At 41.5% G+C, this 23,028-nt stretch overlaps 1 protein-coding gene across 3 annotated transcripts in view; it reads right to left on the reverse strand.

Moving 5' to 3' along the window:
• Positions 1–2,401: 2,401 nt before the first annotated feature.
• Positions 2,402–23,028, reverse strand: part of slc41a2b (solute carrier family 41 member 2b) — a 30,689-nt gene continuing 10,062 nt past the window's right edge. For 2 of the 3 annotated variants that reach the window (XM_086146829.1, XM_086146830.1), the window contains exons 7-11: positions 19,048–19,195; positions 18,491–18,570; positions 13,064–13,195; positions 11,020–11,168; positions 2,402–5,853 (exon numbers count right to left, since the gene is read on the reverse strand). In XM_086146829.1, coding sequence (XP_086002955.1) covers positions 5,668–5,853; positions 11,020–11,168; positions 13,064–13,195; positions 18,491–18,570; positions 19,048–19,195 — 695 coding nt within the window. In that variant the 3' untranslated portion in view covers positions 2,402–5,667. Of the gene's footprint in view, positions 5,854–9,961; positions 10,137–11,019; positions 11,169–13,063; positions 13,196–18,490; positions 18,571–19,047; positions 19,196–23,028 lie in introns of all 3 variants that reach the window. The other variant, XR_015106156.1, reaches the window with a different exon arrangement.

Below are 23,028 nucleotides of genomic sequence, written 5' to 3' on the forward strand. Positions count from 1 at the left end.
TATCTGTTTGTCAGCTCAGATGTGACAGTCCCGTCCTCATTTTCATGTTCTTTTTCTTTTTCTGGTCATTTCCTCCTATAGCTGTCAAGGCATTTTATGATAATTCTGTCAAAACGTAGATACAGGTTAGATAGAGGACCACATTTACATGGGGATGGAGGTCGGGGGATGTGGGAGGTCTACATCTGAGTCGGGTCAGGAATAGCAGCAGACGCATCTTCTGACCTTCATTTCTGAAGTGGCGTCTTCATTCCGGGCTGTTAACTGTTAGTTCAGCCGTGCTTCCACCGGCCGTCAGCTCGCCCACACCCAAACCTTCCACTTTCTGCAGGTTCGGTTCTCAGATGCTGACTGGGTTCCCTGCGTTTGGATTCTACAGGACAGGTTCTCCGTCCACAACCAACAGTCCATAAACAGTCAGCGGGTTCGAGGAAGGCTCTAAATTGTCCGTGGGTGTGAATGTTGGGTGTCTCTATATGGACCCCTGTGATTGACAGCTGACCAGTGCAAGTTAAACCTCACCTCTCGCCTGGCGCCAGTCGGGATTGGTTCTGACACCCTGCGCCCCCCCAAGCTTAGGATGAGCTGTACAGATAATGACTGACTTTTATAATGATTGAAAAGGCAAAATGATGGCTTCCCAAAATAATGTTAAAGAAAGCTCAGTCTTTAAAATTACTTATTGAAGATGTTTTATTGTAGTTACTTGTTTTTTGCTAATTGCCCATTGATTTCTATCCTCCACAGCTTCACTTGGTTTATGATAAACTCATGGAAAAATGCCAAATGCCTGCAGTTCCATTACCTACCAATTACTTCTGAGTATACTGTAATTCATGCAACCATTTATTAAAGGCTGGCAAACCAAATGAGCTCACATTTTAGCTGTAACTATATTTATAGTTATGATTCTAATCAGGTAATATTGATTACAATATAACCTTAGCATTATCTATCTTTTGATTTGACTTTCCACAGCAAATCATATATATATATATATACATATATATATATATATATATATACTGCTCAAAAAAATAAAGGGAACACTTGAACAACACAATGTAACTCCAAGGCAATCACACTTCTGTGAAATCATAGTGTCCACTCAGGAAGCAACACAGATTCATTTTGACTTGTTTTAAGGACATTACATCAAAGTTGGATCAGCCTGGAGTTTGTTTTTACACTTTAATTTTGAGTGTGATTCTTATCCAGACCTCCATGGGTTGATACAATTTATTTCCATTGACCATGTTTGTGTGATTTTGTTGTCAGCACATTCAACTGTGTAAAGAGCAAAGTATTTCATAAGAATATTTCATTCATTTAGATCTAGGATGTGTTTTTTAAGTGTCCCCTTTAATTTTTTGAGCAGTGTACATACAGGCAGATGAAAAATTTGCAGAAAGTAACTTGCAGAAATGTTGATTTCATATATACATATATATATATATACATGTGTATATATATATATGAAAAAATTATATATGTATATATATATATACATGTACATCTATATATATATCGATGTATACAGGTGTGTGTGTATATATATATATATGTATATATATGTATATGTAAATGTATCTATATATATGTATGAAATAAACATTTTATGCAAATGACTTTCTGTCCCTGCAAGTGTTTCATCTGCCTGTAGAGCTGCTGCCATCTGATACTACAGGCTGCTAGTTTTATTTCTGGAGCCAAAGCATCCATACAGACGGCGGACGATGCAGTGGAGAGCACGTCCTTGTTTTGCAGCAAATGGAGAAAGGAAAAAAAAAAAAAACTGTCGTCTATAAAATTTAAAACCGTGTTTTGTGCTTTTTTCATTCACTAAACATTCCTGAATGCCTCCAATTCTATTTTCTAATAATTTCACATGCGATTGTCTATTTGCTGTTATAGCTCCAATGATTCAGATTTAGAAAATTGTTAACAGGAAGTTATCATATTTCTTGGAAAAAAAAAATTATAATCAGTCAAATGCAGAGGAAATCATGTCAAATGACAACTTGAAACTCAGGGTGATGAGTCAAGATATAAAACCATTTTTGATGTCCTGTACTCTATTACAGCACATTCTCAAAAAACAACTAATGTGTATGGATATTCATTAGGTATTTAAGGCAGTTTTGTACTTGGCTTGAATATCTTTGTCACTATTATTCTGTACTCAAAATAATTACGATCCTTACAGCCTCAGTGATACCACCCAATGTGTGATGTGGCAAGTATGGGTTGTCCCCTATTCACCCCGTAGTAAAGGGTTAAAGGTCATTTAGATGGAGCACATGCACATGCAGGTGATGTAAAGCAGAGAGGAAGAAAAACCTGTGATGGCCTCAGGGAAAGCTAGGACATAGCTATTGAGGCAAAAAGTGGCATTCAGACATTTTTTCAAATGTAGGATTTTTTTTTTTATTCAGTAACAGTAACAACCCACACGAGCCTCAAGATTTTCAAAAAAGGATCCCCATTATATTCAGACAGAGCCATTTTAATCTCTCCATTGTTGCTCCAAATGGTTTCGTGCCGATAAAACGGCTTAAAACCACCACCCCGTCACTTTTGGAATGAAATCTTAAAAACTACTCGTGTTGAGTTTTCAGAGTTGGTACAAAAAGCAGTCATTGCACAAGTATCACAACGCAGTAGAAAGAAATTGCATTAATGGCATGACAGATAGAAAGAGCTTGTCAACCAGTGAAATCCAAAGAGGCACATACTAGAGTCAAAGATTTCGCGTGTCCGACATGCCGGTGTTGACAACATTTATTATTGATGCGAGTCCTGCAGTTTCCTGTTGACTCCTAAACACATTCTGATGGAGTTAAACGATTTGACTAAAAACAAGCAGGCTATTGAAACACTGATCTGACAATTAACTCATAAATGAAAAACAGGTGGAAAATACTTGCTGTCACCATGCGTGAATGAGGCATCGGGCAAAGTTACTTTGAAGACTCTTCTTGCAGATGTATCTGCTGTGACCTGTAACATGCTAGATTAGTTGAGCATGAAAAAATCCTACAAATTCAGAGATTATGACCGAAGATGAGGATTTGCAGCCAACATATACTGCTTTTTTAAATTATTTGTTCTTGCATTGCATCATCTTGGTAATATCCTGTAATCTGTGCCTCTGCAAGCTCATTTAATATTGTCACAGGTTAGCTGACTCACACTTATTTCTCTCACCCCCTAATCTTAATTCAGGCAGCCATTCACACCTTTGGACTGCACATATGACTCACCAAAGTTCATTCATACTCTTCTGCTACATGGTAAATACTGTGTAAAATAGTAAAAACAAGACAAATGTGCTAATCTATTGTTTTAAATGAAATATATTACTTTGTCACATCCACAACCTATGTCTGGTGTTGGATGATAAGACACTCATTAGGCTTCTTTTCTTTGTCAAACTATCACATATTTAAACAAAATTGTCAGAATGTCAGTAAAAACGAAGTCTCTCCAGGACACAGAAACAGATAGAGATACAGATCATTGGTTAGTTGGCGGTGCTAACTCTCAAAATGGTTTGCCACTGTGTTGCTGCGGAAGACAAAGACACAGATACTCGAAACCACATTGGGCCAGTTCTGTGTAATCGGTCTTCCACACAAAGCCGATCCTGACATTTTCCTATTCAAGAGAAAGAAGTACCTCTGATCCCTTCTGTAAGAGTTAGTCATTTTTGGTGTTTTTAAACATGCTCTTTGTGCAAATTAAAAAATGTGCTTGCAGACAGTCATTTTTCAATATATCGATACAAAATTGCAATATTCCACATCAATAATTTATCTATGGCGACTGCTGCTTTTTAGCACACTGAACCTTTTGGTGCTAGTTTGGTACAACACTCCTGAACGAGGTCAGGCCTTCTGCTTCATTACTGACTTGTGAGAACAAAACTAGATGGGGGGGAAAAAAAAAAAAAATAATCATGAACTTATTCCTATAAAGAAGGCAGATGAAGTTTTCCAACACAACAGTGATTGCTTGCAGGATATCATATACATATATATATGTATATATGCATACACACACACACACACACACACATATATATTTATGTATATATATACGTGTGTGTATATATATATATACACACATGTATATATATATGTGTATATATATATATACACATATATATATGTATGTATCATGTTTGAAGTACCACTGTATTAAGAGGATTCCCAATGCCCATTCACTTCAATAGTCTTCTGAGAATCTGCTGCATTTTAATGTTGTATTAACCAGACCACCTAGAATATTGGTCCTTTTGAAGCATCAATTCTCCATAGTAATGGAATTTAAGTCTATAATTTTCCACCTGAACTGGCATGCAAACAGTGTGCTAGTTGTTGTTGTTTGTTACAGGAGCTGGCTGTAGCTTAGTTGGCAGTCTCTCGCGAGCTGTGTTCAGAAAGACCAGGATCAATCTGTCACTTTATTTTCTAATTTGGTGGCTCAACAGCAGCAGCTTGACTGTTCCTCCGCTGCATCCCTTGTTCAGCTGCATCCGGCTGTCGATGTTGTTCTGTTCTTCAAATAAAAATGTCAAAATAACTTTTTGGATGAGGACCAGACAGTGATGATTTTGCTCTTGTGATAATTAGCAAGTTAACTTAAGATTAAGAACACACGTACTCATACATACACACACACACTGGTATAAAACGCTATACACTGGACCCATCTGGCAACAAGCTATTTTTGCACAGTACTTCCGTACTTTTACTTGATATAAAAAAAGTATTCGGCAATGGAATTTTTACAATCTTGAAAATCTCAGGTTCGCTCACCACGTACGTCTTGTTGCTAAGCTACGGCTGGACAGTAAATAAAGTCGAATATGGTCATTGACTGTCAGTGGATTGCTCTGGAAATGCTTTTGACCTTGGACACAAAAAAAAAAGAAAAAAAAAACTGGACCTGTTCTTTATGTTGCATTTATGATGAGTGATGAAGACTATATCTTGGCTTGTATCAGAGCTGGAGGTCAGGCAGTAACAGACACGTGCGTCCTGTCCTCCTGTGCAGTGAAGAACCCCCCCCCAGTAAAAAAAAAACAAAAACATGAGCACCTCGTCTCGGTCATAAAGGCCTGAGCGAGTCAAAGTTAAAACTACCCTTTGTACCAACCAAACAAATCCACCTGATCTCCCCGCAGCCAATGAGAGACTGGGATTTGATCGTCATACGTCCATGTTGTCCACTAAGGGGCTCCTCTGATTAAATGGCGCAAAGCTACAAGGCAGGCCAGAGAGCCTATGGATCAGTGGGTGGGTATATTCTCCAGTACCTTGGGCTGATGTTTGCCTGCAGCACAGCAAAATGTAGCGGCAAGGTTTTTCGTCAGTAACATAGCTGGTGGTAGTTCTTTTTTTTTTTTTTTTTTGCTCTCCTTACCGGCTACAGAGACTGCAAGGACTTTCGTGCAAAAGGTGCGGTTCGAGTCAGTTGAGTCAGGATTATAATCTCTTTTATCTGGAGAGTAAAAGAAAACTGGAGACAGAAAATAATGAAACAGTTCCGATTGTGAATGAAACAGTTCCGCGGGCTAAAGTGAAGCGTCAAGGTTGAGCAGCGCGACAACGCGTTATTCCCACAAGGCAAGATGGGACGGAGAAGGCAGCGTCCCGATCGTCCTCAGTCACCGACGTCGCTGTCCTGGTCCCCGATTAGCCACAGGAAGTGGAAGCTGAGAGCGAGTAGGGCGGTGCCCAGCAGGTCTCCCAGCGCCGTCAGGTAGGGGATGGAGAAGCTGTCGGGGTCTTTACCACTCCGCCACATGGAGTGGACCATCCAGTCTGCGATACACAGCAACAGCAACACCTGCAGGAGAGGAAGACAGCATCAGCATCTGCCATATGTAGCCAAGGCCAGATGTAGGGATTTAGGGCAGTGTATTTTACTAATTAATAACCTGCAAATAACATGCTGATAAGAAAAATAACAAGAAAATTGCTAGATATAAAAGCTAGATAGCTAAAAGAAAATTTCCAGTAAAATTAAAGATAGAAATCAGAAACCCTTATAAATATCACATTACTTACTTGGAAATTAATTCCACAAAGATACATCAAATAATTAAAATCCAAATTTGATTTTGAACCTTTTTTCAATTAGATCATACTAGCAGTCTCTATATGTGGCTGTGAGATTGACTGTGACAGTCAAACATTAAACTGTAAAGATGTGACCCCATGAGAAAAGAGCAAGGAGTTAAAAGTTAAAAAAAATACAGCTAATAAAAAAAAATTACAACCCTGAGTTTTGAGTCTTTGTGGCGGAAGGAACCACAACTTGACCAGCAGCTGATAATGGTGTGTTTGGGAGACAATAAGTCCATATCTGCATTATATAATAAATACTATTATTACTTTTTCATCTCTCGGAACAAGTTATAGAGAAAGACTAGCGAACAATGTCATTTGTCCTCTGTAATCCAATCTCCTTCATATTTTTGAATGTCAAATGCACCCCAAATAACAGCCCATATCTTCTTTAGTTGATTACAGAGAATTTTCCCTTTCTTTAATTCTTTGGACTTAAGAGGTCAATACTGAAATGACCATTTGAAATGAAAAGAAAAAAAAGAACAAACAAAAAATCATACCTCCAAATTCATTTTTTCATAATGAAGGACTAAAGATGACAGAAAGAGAAAGCTTCCGGTGGCAGGAGAAGTCTAGTGTTTCTCCAAATGCAACGGCCGAAAAGGGGGAAGAGGCTGTTATTCAGAATTTTAATACGTTTTCCATGCATGGAAGGAACAGTGCCGTGAGAACAGATAAGTCTATTAAAAGATAAGGATGAGTCTCTAATTTAGGGGGAAATGAGCTGTCTGAAGCCGTATGTCAAAACAGCGTGAAAACAAAAACTCCTGCAGTCGATGGCAAATTTATAATAGAGACTGGGGTCTGGAGCAAAGTGACTCTTTGTCGGTCTGACAGATGGAGACATGGCGAGATGGCAGGGGAAAAGGGAGAACTGATGCTGATAGCATTGTGGTTTGTGGATGTAGAAGTTGGAAACAAACACAGCAGCGAGAGTTCCTGCCGATGTGTCAATCAATACACACATCGAGGGTGGCAGTTTTCAAATCCAGGATTCCTAATATAAGCCACTGAAGCAAAGCACAGTGGGAAGTCCTCAGGAGTTTGACATCTGGATGCTACTTCTCAAGGACGCAAACCACTGGAGGTTGCGCAAACATTGGGCTGTCCTTTTCCAGATGTGATACAGACAAACTCCCATAACCATTTGGAACAAAAGCTAGTTGAGATCTTCTCGTGTTCCCCAGCAATAAGAGATAAAAGATGGTCTTCATTTACGTTTTTTAAACACTTGATAATTCAACACAATCTAAAATTGTGGAGTTTATGTGGAAAACTTCAAGTCTTGGAAAACACATAATTGTCCTAAAGGCTGTCGGATTGCTGTCGAGAAGGAGCAACCTGTACTAACCTGCTCTTACTGACAAGTTTACAAGTTTAGCTTTTAGATCCTGACTGAACGCTCCCCTAGACTCCGGCAGCTCGGACACCTTTGACTGTTTATTTAGTTGCCGTTCCGCTGACAGCACCTTGAATAGAAAAACTGTATAATTTCAGGGAGGCAGTAGCAGGAGGTTGTTTGCTTTGCTCCATTTACGAGTGTAAGGGCCAACGCTGCCTCAGCGATGCTGATGGAGCTAAGCTGAGCCCCTCCTGGAGCTCTGGCTTACGGGTTGAGTGACGTCCCAAAGTCAATTCTCTAGGACACGTTTGGCAAAGATCAACAAATAAAAATCTGCCTTCGGGAGAGAAATTTGAAAACAGCTCTCTGATAACAAACATGGAGTGTCGTTATATTGGTATAGGTATGTTAATATGTATAAATAAATAATAAATTTGAATATTAGATACAATCAAATATATACTAATTTTCCACTCCCCCTTTAAGGCTTACATTTGTCTGTCAGGCACACGCACGCACGCACGCACGCACGCACGCACGCACGCACGCACGCACGCACCAATTTTAAAGTGTTCATACCACTTGGAGATTTTTATTTGGTATGATTTTGTATGATTGACAAGCCTTTTGGGGTTTTGTTTCGAAGGAATGAGTTTCCCAGCAAAGAAATGCATTTCCTGTATAAAAATGAGGCCTCATTAAAGAGCTGCTTGTAAAGAACAAATTGCTAAATTCACACTCGCTCGTGATAAAGAGATTTCTTAATGGCTTGTTAGTGAAGTGAAAATTAAGTAAAACTAATCTGAAAATTACAGGTTTGGATAAAAACCCTTCAACAAAACACAGAGAATATATATTCACAAAGCCAATGATTGCATATAAAAACAAGCAATTAATGTAAGCGCCTGAGAGACATCAAGAAAGTCTTACAAAAAAAACAATGATCTGCAAAAGAAAAAAAAAGGATTGCATTTTCTGTTCATGTTATTTATCTAAGGCTATTCTCCATGGCTGACGTCCTCATAAATATTTGCTCTTAAACGATGACCTGTCTTAATAGCATGGTCATTCACTAGAGTCTTTAAACATGACTGTGTTCATTCTTAAGCCGGTGACGAATCTAAGGCTTTGAATTTTTGACTTTATTTGGGGTTGATACAGAAACACTTGTGTTCTCGATATCTTCCATTGCAAGCAGCGAAAATGTGACTGAGCATAGCAGATACAGGGCTTTTGGACCTTTATCATACAAAATATTACGATGCTATCAAACCTTGAAAGGCCTGTCAGCCCACGTGCTTTGCTCACAAGGAGGCAAAGTTGTCTGAAGGCGGACAAAGAGAGAGATGAGGGTAAATCTAATTTGCTGGCTGAGATTCCTCACCTGTCCGTATATAATGTGGACCAGATGGGCTTTGGATTAACAGTCAAGTTTTGCGCCCAATTATGAAAAATCTGATTATGTGTATCTGTTTTACAGAACAGCACAATGAGCAAATTCTGTCTGTGAGCGTTTTGGGGTGTGGGGGCCTTGACTTTCAGTAAATGACCACCACCTGAAAAATACATTCTGCCACAAACAACAAAAAACAGCTTAGTCCCTGCAGCAGGTCCAGAAATAGCGTGCATCGTCCAGTGGCTGGATGTCCTGAGGACCTCAAGTAGCTGATGCCAATGAGCTGAATGTCCCAAAGTGCCATGTTTTAATAGCTTTTCTGAGGTCAATCAGCGGTCTGATATTGACAGAATTGAAATAAAATTCAGCACTGAGATGGAATATCAGTTTCGAAATTAAAACATGACAGATTTATGGATTGTAGCACTGCTCAAGTTAAACCAGAAACAGAGGGAAAGCAGCAAGCAGCTTATAGACACTAAACTCTGGACAAGAAGTTCAAGTGAACAGCATCAGCTGTGGGATGAAGCTGAGGCACTGGGATAAGAAAATACTTTTTAAACTCCACTTTAAAAGAAAAAAATAAAAGGAGGAACCATTTGACAGCAAAAAGCTTCTAGACAGAACAAAATGAAGAAAATTGGTCAGATCAGCAAGCTTGTGGAGACAAATCACTCCTGAAGTTCTCCCCGTGGAGAACAATGTAACACTGAACCTGGCAGGTAGCGTGGATGGATCGGGACTGAGACGAGGGGTTACTGTCATTATACGTCTGCTTGTTATGAGTCATATAAATATTAGATAAGAATAGCCATACATATTTAACAATCGTACCTTTGGGTGACCTTTTCAGAGTCAGTCTTGTCTTCCGAACTGTCAAACTAGCTTACTTTGACATCTCTGAGGCTTTTCGTTGTCTTCTTCTCATTTTGCAGCAGAGTGCTGAGGGCTTTCATTCTTAATTTGGCTTGGTGTTATTGTCTATGCTTGGCCCATTCTCTCTTCTTCTACGTATTTGTCTAAAACTATTACAGTTTCAGCCAAAATATGTCAGAGGACGGTCAACTTAACTGCCTTCATACTCACAGGGACATCGTCCTCTGCAAAAACTTGTCTCCCCTAATTTTCTGCGGCTGGCATTTTAAACAGCATTATCGAAGCACAACATGAGCACACTCTGCTTATCACTTCTTGTGGAGAAACAGCCTTTCACAGTAGTTTCTGCTGTCCTGGGGGACATGCTGGTCTTTCAGTTGAGCCACTAAGAGAAAACACAAATATATATTGATCGCCCAATTGAAAAATCTTTAAATAGAGTGCTTGCCAAAGTCCTGACACCAGTTTGCATTGTAAGGGTCTCATTTACTTGAAAGGCTTTAAATTAACAAATTTAGTTCAGGCAGGTTTCCTGATATTTTTCAAATATATGAATTAGCAAAAAAATTACCTAAAAATTAGTCTAAGAAACGCAAAGGTGTTTGCATGGCCTGAAAATTTAACTTTAATAAAGAATAATAATTGTTGGTTCAAAGTTGCTGGGGATTTAATTTAAATGCTTTCGAGAAATAAGAATTTAAAAAATAACTTCATAGCTAGCATGAAATTGCCTTAAAATTAACTTGAAAATTAAGTGAAAAATTGGCAGATATGGTCAGAATACGAACATGCAATTGCAAACATGCAAAATCATTAATTGGATCAACTGATAACCAAAGGCGTTATAGGAGACACTGGATTATGTCTCCTTAGTATTCAATGCCGATATTTAGATCACAAACAGGAGATGAGCTATAATGAAAATATTTCCAAAATAATGAAAAACTATAAGCTACATGAGCCTGAAACTTTCTAACAGGATTTATGGACCGAGAAAAATTCTCTGCTCGTCATCTTAACTACCATTCTATAAATCAGTGATCTCTCTGAGCCTATCCCTGCTATCATTGGTTGCGAGGCGGGGTTCACCCCGGATCTGTCGCCAGTCAATCAAAGGGCCACATATAGAGACACACAATCATTCGTTCTCTGACATGTTAATACACAATAAAATTTCTATCAGTCTGCAGACAGCTGTGCTGCAATGTAAATTATTCATGAGGTGTGTTGACACATCAGATATCACACCCCACAAAAATACTCCTTACCTGCAGCAGGGCAGCAGCCAGATAGACTGACATGAAGATGGGGGTCAGCGTGGTGTGTCCGCTCTTCATCAGGTGGATAGTATAGAGGAATATCAAGTGACCGGGAATAACCAGCAGGAGAAGGACCTGAGCCGACCGGTGATTGGCGCCTAAGAAAAAGTAAAGTGTCAGCCAGGACAGCCCTACAACATCCAGAGTCTTGAGGAACCCAGGGCAGAACTCATCCAGCTCCGGGGCCCCGCTACTGAAGAGCTTTTTGACTGCTTCAGCAACTTCAGCCCCGGAAATAAGTCTGTCGGCCCCAGAGTCCCCTTCCTCATTGGAAAGCATTTCAACGGGGTTGAGTAGGTCTCGGAAGTTTTCCTGCCACCTATCTACAACATCTCGAGTTTAGATAAGCAGCGCTCCATTCCCCCAGTACACAGTGTTGACGGAGCACTGCTTCCCCTGCCTGAGTCGCTGGATGGTGGACCAGAATCTCCTCAACTCCCACCAGAAGTCATTCTCCATGGTCTCCCCGAACTCCTCCCATGCCCAAGGTTTGCCTTAGCAACCATCTAAGCTGCCGCTTGGCCTGCTAGTACTTGTCCACCGGCGGGTTCGAGGGTTGCCGCTCCAACAGGTGCCGACCGCTTTATGGCCGCAGCTCCAATCTGCCGCCATGACAACGGAAGCACAGAACATGGCTCAATCGGACTCAATGTCCCCCGCCTCCCTCGAGATGTGGTTGTAGCTCTGCTGAAGGTGGGAGTTGAAACTCCTTCTGACAGGGGACTCTACCAGACGTTCCCAGCAGACTCTCACATTTGGGTCTGCGAGGTCTGACTGGCATCCTCCCCCAGAATCAGAGCCAGCTCAGCACCAGGTGGTGATCAGTTGACAACTCTGCCCCTCTCTTCACCCGAGTGTCCAGGACATACGGCCACAAGTCCGGCGATACGACCACAAGATCCATCAAAGAACTGTGGCCTGAGGTGTGTTGGTGCCAAGTGCACATATGGACACCTTTATGCCTGAACATGGCGTTTGTTATGTACAATCCGTGACGAGCACAGCAGTCCAATAACAAAACACTGCTAAGGTTCAGATCGGGGGGGCGTTCCTCCCAATCACGCCCTTTCAAGTTGTACTATCGTTGCCCAGGTGACGGTTTAAGTTGTCCAGTAGAATGAGGGATCTCCACACCCGAAGGCGGAGGGAGCCTACTATCTCGTCCACCGGGTTGAACCCCAATGTGCAGGTGCCGAGATGGGGGGCAATCAATATGCCCACACCTGCCCGGCGCGGCTCACCAGGAGAAACTCCAGAATAAAAAAGCGTCCAGGCCCTCTTGAGAGGACTGATTCCAGATCCCACACTGTGAGTCGTCGAGGTGAGTCGGACTATATCCTGTTGGAATATCTCAGCCTCGAGCATCAGCTCGGGCTCCTTCCCCGCCAGAGGTGACATTCCATTTTCCAAGAGCTAACTTCTGAAGCCACGAATCAGACTACCAAGGTCCCCCGCTCTGGCCACTGCCTGGCTCGGACTGCACTCACCCCTTCCTGTGGGTGGTGAGCCCAGGGGAAGAGGCACCCATGTCGTTTCTTCAGGCTGTGCCCAGACGGGCCCCATGGGTGAAGGCCTGGCCACCAGACGCTCATCACTGAGCCCCGCCCCCAGGCCTGGCTCCTAATAAAATCCCTGGTGACCCTCAAGGGAAAACTGGGTCCAATGATTGTCTCTTTGTGAGGGTCTTCTGAGCCATATTTAGTCTGGTCCCTCACCTGGGACCTGTTTACTTTGGGTGACCCTTCCAGGGGCATAAAGCCCCTGACAACATAGCTCCCAGGATCACTGGGATGCGCAAACCCCTCCACCGCGGTAAGGTGGCAGCACACAGAGTACCCAAATGCTCACGCATTATTATTATTATTATTATTATTATTATTATTGTTGTTATTATTATCATTCTCCAACTATGTACATATTATGATGTACAGCACTACATGTCTCTAGATGTAAAGAGGTTGTCAGCAAGTACCAGTTTAGGTTCAATACTAACCTGACCCCCAGAAGGTGCGGCAGGGGTAATAGCAGCCCTTGGCCTCATTGGGGACCTCTCCAGGAGCACAGTGGAAATGCAGGTGGGTGGAGATCCTGCTGGACTGAATGGCCACCAAGTTCCCCCCGATGCCTGAGTGACAGAACAATGGATACTGTTGTCAGTCAATGCTGTCTGCAGCTTGGTAAATTTGGGTTGTCTGAAATTCAGGGTCAAGACTTTTGCTCGGTCAAACACCTACATGCCGACAGGTGTACTACACTTGTCAATCAAATAAATTTTCACTCAGTTGAGTGAAAAGACAACTGAGAACATCCACTCAAATGCCAAGTGCCATCCAAGTTGAAAACCCTCTTTTTTATTTTAATATTCATTTTCTAAATTTGGTCTGGTTGGTATCCAATTTACACTGCATTGTCATGAGTCACTATACGGCTTTGGATGATATCCCTACATCCTGACTATAGACAACGGTGTATCTAATAAGCATACTGAGATGACGGTAATAAATGCAGTAGCCATCAACATCCTAAAACAGTCACAGGGGAGCTTCCTGTGCTCCTAAAAACAACAAAAAACATTGCTTCAAGGTAACGGACGGACAACTGAAACGCCTCAGTTTTACACTTACAGTAGCAAGTGTAAAACTGAGGCGTTTCAGTTGAAGAAAGAGGAGAAAGTACCAAGACCAAGTTCAAAGGTAGCCTTGAAGCGCTAAGGCATAATGTGCTTACGCCCCGCCCAGTGCTGCTGTATTTTTAAGTGTCAAGTGGTGTTCTTACATAAAAACTCAGTCATTAGCTACCCTCTAATAGCGCAAGGTTAGAGGTTCAGTTGTTGAGTCCCCAATAACTCACAGGATTTCAAAGGAAACTGCTGTTGCAACCTCTCTCAATACAGTTCAAGATGTCAGTGACAGGTGAACTAAATCAGTCAAAAAAAACAAAAACATGAAGTCTCTACAGCTCCTGGGCTACAAGCCCAGATTTGCAAACTCTTGTAAAGATGTCACTTGCACTTTGGTTTGGACTGTGCTGCCTTATTAGTTCAAACCCAAGAGCACATGTACTCATTTGTAACTGAATTAAGTTCACAAGATCTGGTTCCCTCAGGACAAAACCTCAGAGACATAGATTTCCTTCATGTGCAACTCATGGATGTGAGACGAAGAACATTAAACTGCAATATCTGCTGCTACGTCAATGGTGTGACATGCTCAAATAAAGTAAGCCATCACCCTGAAGCAGATGGACAGTCATGAGGACAGGACTCCATCCGTCTTGTCAAAAGTGAGAACAAAATGACATGCACATGCTGTAGCCTTCAGCAGTAACCACTCCAGCAGATGTCTTGCTGCCTGCAGCCTCAGTCTGCTGACTAATCTCTGCAGATAAAAACAACACAGCAGAGTCTCTGTATCACAACTGGCTGGAAATGAAAACTGCTGGAGGAGAAAATGGGCTTCTTTATTAAGAATCATAAAATGAGAGGTTACGGTGGTCAATATATTAAATTAAACACATCGTCACCTCGGGCAACCAACATCTGATTTAATCTGTCCGCCTGATGGTCATATCCTACTGGAGCCTCACTAGTGGCGCCGCCAGCCCGTAAACAGCTGGGAATTCATCACCAGCATCATTTACACTCGTCTGTCTGACTTCACACTTTGGCCCTTGCCAGCCAATCGCATCAAGCGTATTAATGACACCTTTACTGGCTGGCAATTTACACACCAACCCGGCTATTTCCCATGACGAGGTTCCTGAAGGCACCCTGTATCAAATCTGAGAAAACAGTGGACCGAGAGCACGGGGCTAGGAATGGATTAGGCCAGTATATACCTGCACATGTTCCCTTGGCAGTAGACTGAATGTAGCTTAAGGTTCTTTCATGTCAGTGCATCCATGTTGCGATGACAATGGACCGAAAGCCTAGCAGAGGCACATAATAATACCCTCAGACTACCTGAGACAAAGCAAGATCAACTAGACTTCTTGACCTGATAATGTCAAGGACTGGATGGGTTCAAATGACTATGACTGGTTGATGCGTCACAGTGAAACTGAGGCTGTGAAACAGATTGAGGACTGCTAAACATATGTGCAATGTGTCAGTCATATGCAGTGATAACTGTCAGCAGTCAGTTAAAAATGACTCGTAGCCTGTTGCTCTGTCTTCGGGACATGGAGCCAAGTTACACATACAAGTTGCCTAGACATTGGCTGAAGTTGAGGTCACAGATCTGCCTGCGTCTGTCTGACAAACAGAAATCTCCAGCTTCAGAACAGTAACTTTTCATGTCAGGCCCTGGTTCTCCTGTCGGAATCCATTAGAAACACTAGGGTTGTCAATTTAGATTGAGCAGGATTTTCTAACTTAATGTTGTGCGGCAGGCAAGGCTTGGCGGATGGTGGTGGTGGTGGTGGTGGTGGGGGGGGGTGTTCTTACAGACGCAGCAGGGTGGAGAGATACAGCCAAGGAGGTTTGGGGGGTGATTTGTCTGATTCAGGTCACTGGGTCTGACAGGATGAGGATCAGGAGGTCTGGGTTTGAGGGGGCTTCTGGGGGGGAAGGTGGAGCAGATGGATGTGGCAGAGGAAGATAAAATGTAATGGAAGGAAAACACAGGAAGGAGAAATTTCTCGGTAGTGACACTATCTCAAAACAAGCAAGGATGGAGGGGACGAAAGGCAAATATGGTGAGATGATGGACAAAGATTAAGGACTTGGCTGCATTTGACTGCTGTGATACGAGCAGTTTTGGAGGGATGTGCAGGAATAGAATTATGAAAAGTGAATTCAAACTCCAAAGGAATAGCAATAGGGAGGGTGGAATAAAGCTCAATTTATAAGATGGGAAATATGAGAAAACCAAAACAGACACTTTAATCAATAAAAACATAAAAAAGATTTCAATAACTGCTATGGCTTTACATATTAAAAGGTCCCCTGTGACAAAAATAAAGTTTTTAACCTTGTTACCTTGTCAACTTTGTACAAGACAAATCAAAAGTGAAACAAGCCACACAGCTGATTGATTCTGCTGCAAAGTTTTACAATTGCAACGGCAGTGTGATAATCACAGGAAAGGTTTCCAATTCGGTGAAGCGGTGGTATTTTCATTTACCTTTATTTAATCAGCGAGGCCTTTCAGATGCAACGTTTTTCAGACGGAGGCCTGGCTGAGGCAGCACGCGGATGCCAGTATAAGCTGAATTAAAAACACACACAGTAAATCCAGCTCAAGCTGTGTGAGCGCACGTCTCTGTTACAAGTGTCCACAGATCCCCTGCGCCACAGGAGAAATCAAATCAAACTGCCCTTTCTTTCAAATGAAATAATGGAGGTCGGGAAGGTAAAACGTTCATTTAACCCATCCTTTCTTATCGAGCTGTTCTTCGCATCCCTTTCCTGGCACTCTAATCAAATATCCAACCACCATCCCTTTCAGGATTCCCGTCCTGACTGCCCTTTTGTTGGATTGAATTTTCGCAGGATGGAATAGCGGAGCATTTCAATCAGCTGAATATAGGGGCCACCTCCCCAAGTCCTATCCGCGAACAAAAACTGGCCCCCGCCTGAGATACTCTCACCCTGAGCCATCTCGTGGCCTGGATGTGTCTCAACAGAAAACCAATTAACATCAGAATCATCTTCCATCTTGTTAAATGTCCCTCATTATTGCTATTTAATTAAAGCTTATCTATTGTTGTGGAAGGTGCCGGAGCTCTGAGACTTGGCTGACCAAGGAGATGGTGGCAGCGTGGACCATGAGGCAAGACCGTCCAGAGACCAATATCTAAAACCAGTCTTGTTTGTTAACTGATTGACACCGATCAGTCTTCCACTAATCGTTTGCATTGATCCGGGGACTGAAAGCCAAGCAAACAGGCCACTGCTGCGCTCACATCCATCCGGTCAAACCTGAGAGTCAGTGAAGCAGCATTATCTCATGCAAGAGTGCAGTCTTTATCTCCAAGGGCCAACCCATCACAGAGAGCGACAACATGCCAACATGAAAAATGTCACCACTAGATCATTTTCCTCAAATCCATGTTATTCTGTTTTGTTTTGTTCTGGGTTTTTTTGCCAGGGGCATAAAAGTTTAAAGATTATAAAACCTCAAGTGTAAAGTCCAGTGTCGGTGCTAATCATTTATGGCCAATGTAATCAAGGAAACTGTATGTTTTACAACTTCACCCCTTCCTGTTTAGACGCCAGTCAGCCTCTACTTAGTATTGGCAAATTCAGCCAATGAGATGTTTATAGATAAAGAACTGTATAATTTTGGATCTAACTGCACCACCAATAACACCCATTAACCCAAAACCATTGTTTGGTTGTTTTTAAATGGACTTTTTAAACAACCTTATCTAAAAGGCAGAGCCATTCGAAGATGTAAGCATCTATTTGAATCTCTTTTCCAAACCATCCATGCTCTAGGTGTGACCCTCCCTTCCTCTTATTTGCAAGTGCTTCCAAAAAAAAGACAGAACTAACCAATGCAGGTGTTACAAGAAAAAATAAAAACTTAAACATTACTTCTGACGTCAACTTTAAGATTCTATCGACCCACAAAAAATGTTTCTCAATTACCATTCTGAGTGATGTTCACTGGAGTAATATGTGGGATTCAGGGGGTGATGGAGTGTGTCACGCTAGTGAAGTGGAAGTGGATTGAATCACTGGTGCAGGAAGCGTTTCCTCTCTGTAAGATTGTCTTTCAGAGTTTACTTTCAACACCAACCTTGATGTTGATCAGGTCTATAAATCAAACAACAAAATAAAATGAGAGGTTTTCCCCGGGGCAGTGATTTATGATGCTGCGCAATCCATACCTCTCCTGTCATTCTTTGTTGGCACAACAAAGGAAGTGGGATTTCGTGAGAGGCTGAGACAATAATCTGAGAACATAAATTCAGCCTTAAATGGTCTTGAAAAATTCCTGAGCTTCACATTCACCTCTCTGCTTCTGTGCTTGGCCTCAGGAGAACTGCAGTAAACACAATAATGGGTTTGTCTTTGGGGTTTTCACAACAAATGCAGCCCCAAACAGTCTATAATAAAGAGCAATTTTGTAAAAATGCACCACCTTGTGAAAAGATTGATCTTGTATGGGTCTACTATTTTTCTTAAGTGAGCGAATGAGCTCAAAGGAAAATGGATGTTAAATACAAACAAGGTGTTTATTGTCAAGCAGAATACATTCGGAGAAGTGACAATAGTATGTATTGCTTTTAATGCACCAACCTATAAAGCTATTGTATAGAAAGGAGGGTGGAGGGTGGAGACCTCATAATTGAATCATTAATAGTGTCCTGCACGTGGCAGAATAGCGCAAAGAGAGCAACTCGGTTAAAGCACACACAGGACTGATTCCCACCGTCACTGACAAACAAATACTGTGGAAGCGCTGAGACTCACCGTTGATGACTGGGGTGTAAACCACGATTCCAGCCAGGTTAGGATCGGACACCGTTTTGTCCAGGATCAGCCCCCCAATGCTGCAGGGGACAGAGATTAAATACATAAATGCATGGGGTCGGAGAGACAGAGGAAGCAATCTGAATCTCAAATCCCAGTCAACAAATTAAAGGATACTAATAGATATTTAACTATATTTAGAGTTACATCCTTGCTGACCGTAAGGTAGTTTCTGCTGCGCTTTGGGGAATTTATGGATAGCTGTTTCCTTTCCCCCCCCCCAATATCTCCAGGACCATTAGATAAAAAAATTTGAAGAAAAAAAAGCTGACGGAAATACATGGGAACGAAATTGTGAATCACAACTTTTAGGGGGTTGGGGTTGCAGAGACAGTAAAAGAGAGCAGGAGAGGGAGAGGGGGGTTGAGCCTGCTGGATTTTAGGCTGAAGGGATGCCAGTGTCTGAGCAGTAGTTGTTTAGTGGATGAGTCATAAGGCAAACCAGATGCACATTTCTTTCCATTTTAAAACCCAAACCCACACACATACACACACACCTGCTGATGACCATGGCAGTGATGACGGGCTCCCATCCGGAATAAAGTAGGGTGCGGCTGGCTGGGTGTTTGGAGGAGACGACCATCCACAGAGGAGTCAGACACATGAAGAAGGCACAGACCAGCGACGACACATATGGATATGAATCTGCGCACAAGCAGGAGGATGTAGACTTCAGTGTCACATACAAAACAGACACAAAGAATTTTAATCCTTTATATTTCTGATCATTTGAAAACCAAGCAAGTTTTTCATAGCCTGGCATCATGGCAGTTATACCCAACTGCAACCTTTACTGACACACAGTGTCATAAACGGATATAACACTGCGCTTCATCTTTTAATAAAAAACACAAACAGTATTTCAATAACTTTCCATGCATTTTGTTTCCATGCAAAACTCATCTTGGACAGTTAACATTTAGTTTTTTCATTCAGTTAACATTTATATTCATAGCCTGATGCATAAAGTGTCATGGATAAAACTAAATGATAGCCATTATTTTTAAACAGAAGACTTAATGTCTTGGCCTAAATAACTGCCTAAAACTTAGAAAAGTTCAATCTATTTATGGTTATGAACATAAGGCATTTTAAAATGAATATCAGGAAATTGTGACAAGTAAACCACAAAAATTGGAAAGTCTATCATAAAGTGAGCTCAAGTAATCTGTTATATAATGCGGTAGATTATAATTGCTGCATGCTGTTATTATATAATGTTTAATTTTGTTACATTCTGTTGAGTTTTTGTTGCATAGTGTGCCACTGCAACCCTACCCATAAAAAGGTATTTTGAAAAAGTGTGAATAGGCTCCTTTTTTTCTGGTTGCTCAACTGACAACACATGTCCACATACTGCTAAGGTGTTCGGATGTGTGACTACCAGGAAGCGCCTACTGCTGGTAAATGAAGTGGAACTTCATTTTTTAGTCCACCCCTCTGCAATAGTATTATTGCATAAGCAATGTTCAGATTTTGTGCTGACTTACAGGGCATAATACTATAAAAATGGAGAACTAATGGGAAAACCACACTGGGAAGATTTGTCTTTCTTTCTCCTTTGCTTAAACATTAATGTGGCACAACACTATTTCTGAAAGAGTAATAAGAGTAAAGCACCTGCTTCAAGGCCTTGCCAGATGTTTCCAGGGGGGATTCTGTTCCACAAACTACCTAACTGTCATTAAGACATCACTGTAAAATATAAAGCTGAGACTCATTTAATGAGGCACATGTTTGAGAAAGTGGAGCCTTGGGACTCTGGAAATCAGGAGCAGACAGGGACAGGGACGTGTAACCGGTTGGCTATGAGCCGCCAAGGTCTTTGACCTGTTTTTTTAATTTAAAAAGGCAGGTTTTCTTGCCAAAATCACCAGGTGCTTGGAAAAAGATGTTACCAAAAAAATCTGCAAAACGCTAACTTGGAATTAGCAGCAAATTATCTAAGCACCCCCTCTCCCCCCCCAGCGGCACTTTGGGATCCTATCCAGGAAGACCACAAATAGAATTAGTGTTCATCAGAAGCCCTGGGGCCTCATACCTCTGGAATTGTGTTTTGATGACATACCAAAGGCTGATCGAATATTCAGCCACCAGGACGGAAATCCACATTATTTCTCCTGCTTACAGGTTTAACAATCAGTGGAATCAACATCGGCTTAGGAAACTCCTTGTGTACAATTATTGTGATCATTACAGTGGATCTATGATGAGCAGAGAAGTCGAGCAACAAAACACTGCGGTTATGTGGATTTGGCAGGCAGTTGCTGCTAATAACATCCCTCCTTCTCTGTCCATCTTCACCCATGTCATCATCAATGTTCCCTCAAAGACATTCAAGACACCACTAGGAGACTTTGAAAGTGTTTGAACCTTGGAGGATCTATTCAATGTAAATGAGAGTGAAGTAGGGGACTCCAGCTACCTCAGTGGGGTCGTCAGGGACCTGAGGATATCCCCACTTTCCCACACCAGGGGCAGAGTTAGGTCTCAGTTAAGCGTGTTGGAAAAACTGTTAATTTCTACAGGATGATGTGAATATGTGCTGTATTAAAAGGTCTGTAACAGCATTTTATCATTTGTATTCTACATAAATCAAAAAGCGTTGACACAGACTCTTGGTCATCCCTGTCTCAAAGAACACACGCTTTGATATGTCCAAATCTAATGGCAAACATTCCGTTAAACACCTTTCCTGCTAGAGGACAGTTAGCAGGGTTTGCCACCTATCTAATTTAGCTGAGAAATATCATGCTTCTAATGCACAGGAAAGAAATAATGACCCATTACAGTCTGTCAATGCAACGCCCACAATGATGGAGGTGCTTCCAAAAACCAAGCAGGATATAGTGGATGTAAACACAATAGGTAAAAGGTGCCTGGTGTTTGTCAGCCGGGAGAGAAATTAGTGAGGTCTCTGGAAGGCTTAGAATAGAATAGAATTTTATTAATCCCAAAGGAAATTCTTTGGCTGGAAGGCCCCAACATTACATACATTCATTCAAACATGATATTGATTTTATTGCGGTCAGGTTTCCTTCTTGCAGAATGGGGAGGAGTTATATAGTTTGATGGCCACAGGTAAGAAAGACGTTCTGTATCATTCAGTGCTCCCCAGTGGTCTTAATCTATGTCTGAAAGTGCTCTGGTAGGACTTAAGTGCGGCATGCAAGGGGTGAGAGGCACAGTCCCTGATACAGAGCAACTTCTTCAGCATCCTCCTCTCAGACACCTCCACTAACGGGTCTAATTCAACTTCCAAAACAGAGCCAGCCTTCCTGATGAGCTTATTAAGTTTGTTAGCAGTTTTCTTCAAAACTGCAAATGGCTTTAACAATACATTAGCAACTAAATCCGTCTCCTCTCCTTCTGCAGCCATTGTGGGTTGACAAAACCGATATTAAACAAACACAACTATGTTTCTGTTTGCAGCTTGCTAGTATGCTTCTCCTCCCTGATACACTTGTCCACTCTCTGACTATCCAATCAGAGGGTGTGAATACGCTTAAGTTGCTGTAGCCTGGTGGGATGAATTATTTGGAATTATTCAATATGTATTCATGGACAAATTTAATTAACATCTGTGATTCAGATATTTTTATAGGCCAGCAGAGAAGGCCTTGCAGGCCCGCCACTGATCTATACTGCACCAGCACACACACACACATCTATCTATCTGCAGTATCTATCTATCTATATATATATATATATATATATAAAAAGAGAGAAAGAGATACACACACACATACGAACATACATATACACACACATATATATGACTTGCACAGAAACAGCTACAAATACCTATTCAAGAGATGTGGATGTTGAAGTGAACAGCTGTTTACTGAATTGGCAGGACTTTATCTTGAATATTTCATATGAATTTTAAGTGAACATTTGAAAACTCACAAGGGGTTAACAAACAATTAAACAGATTAGAACGAAGAATTAAAATAGGAATAAACTCCCAGATCAAGTACATGAAAAATTGATATCCACAGTTAGTGGTAATTGTTGCAAACAAGCAGCACACTGACAACAGCCACTGTCTTGACAAGCATTGAGTTTCCTCCAAGGTCAACCTTTGGGTTGCCAGGATTGACATGCCTGCACATCCATCTTTCCCCCCCCCAAAGATGGGGTTATCAGAAATAGATGGAGTTGGAGATGGAGGCAGATGGAGATGTGGAAATTAAAAGTAGTTAGTATTCTGTTTTCCAACATTTTAACTGCCTTTTATTCCCTAGCAAACTACCCTTGATTATTTTCAAAATCGAGGGAAAATCCAGTGTTTAAAAATTTTGAAACCGTTAGCAAAGCTCAGTAGGTGAAAATGTAGCGAGAAACCAACTTAAGGTAAATGATGACAATTTGTCCAGTTTGCCAAAAGCTCCCTGCACATAACTTCTGTTCCTCCCACCAGTCGGGGCGCTACTCTGTGGTTTCTCCTCAAAACCAAACATATTAGAGGATTTACA

Source organism: Fistularia commersonii, chromosome 5, assembly GCF_037954325.1.
Source record: "Fistularia commersonii isolate RoL2024-O1a breed Wild chromosome 5, RoL_Fcom_v1.0, whole genome shotgun sequence".
Lineage (NCBI taxonomy): Eukaryota > Metazoa > Chordata > Actinopteri > Syngnathiformes > Fistulariidae > Fistularia > Fistularia commersonii.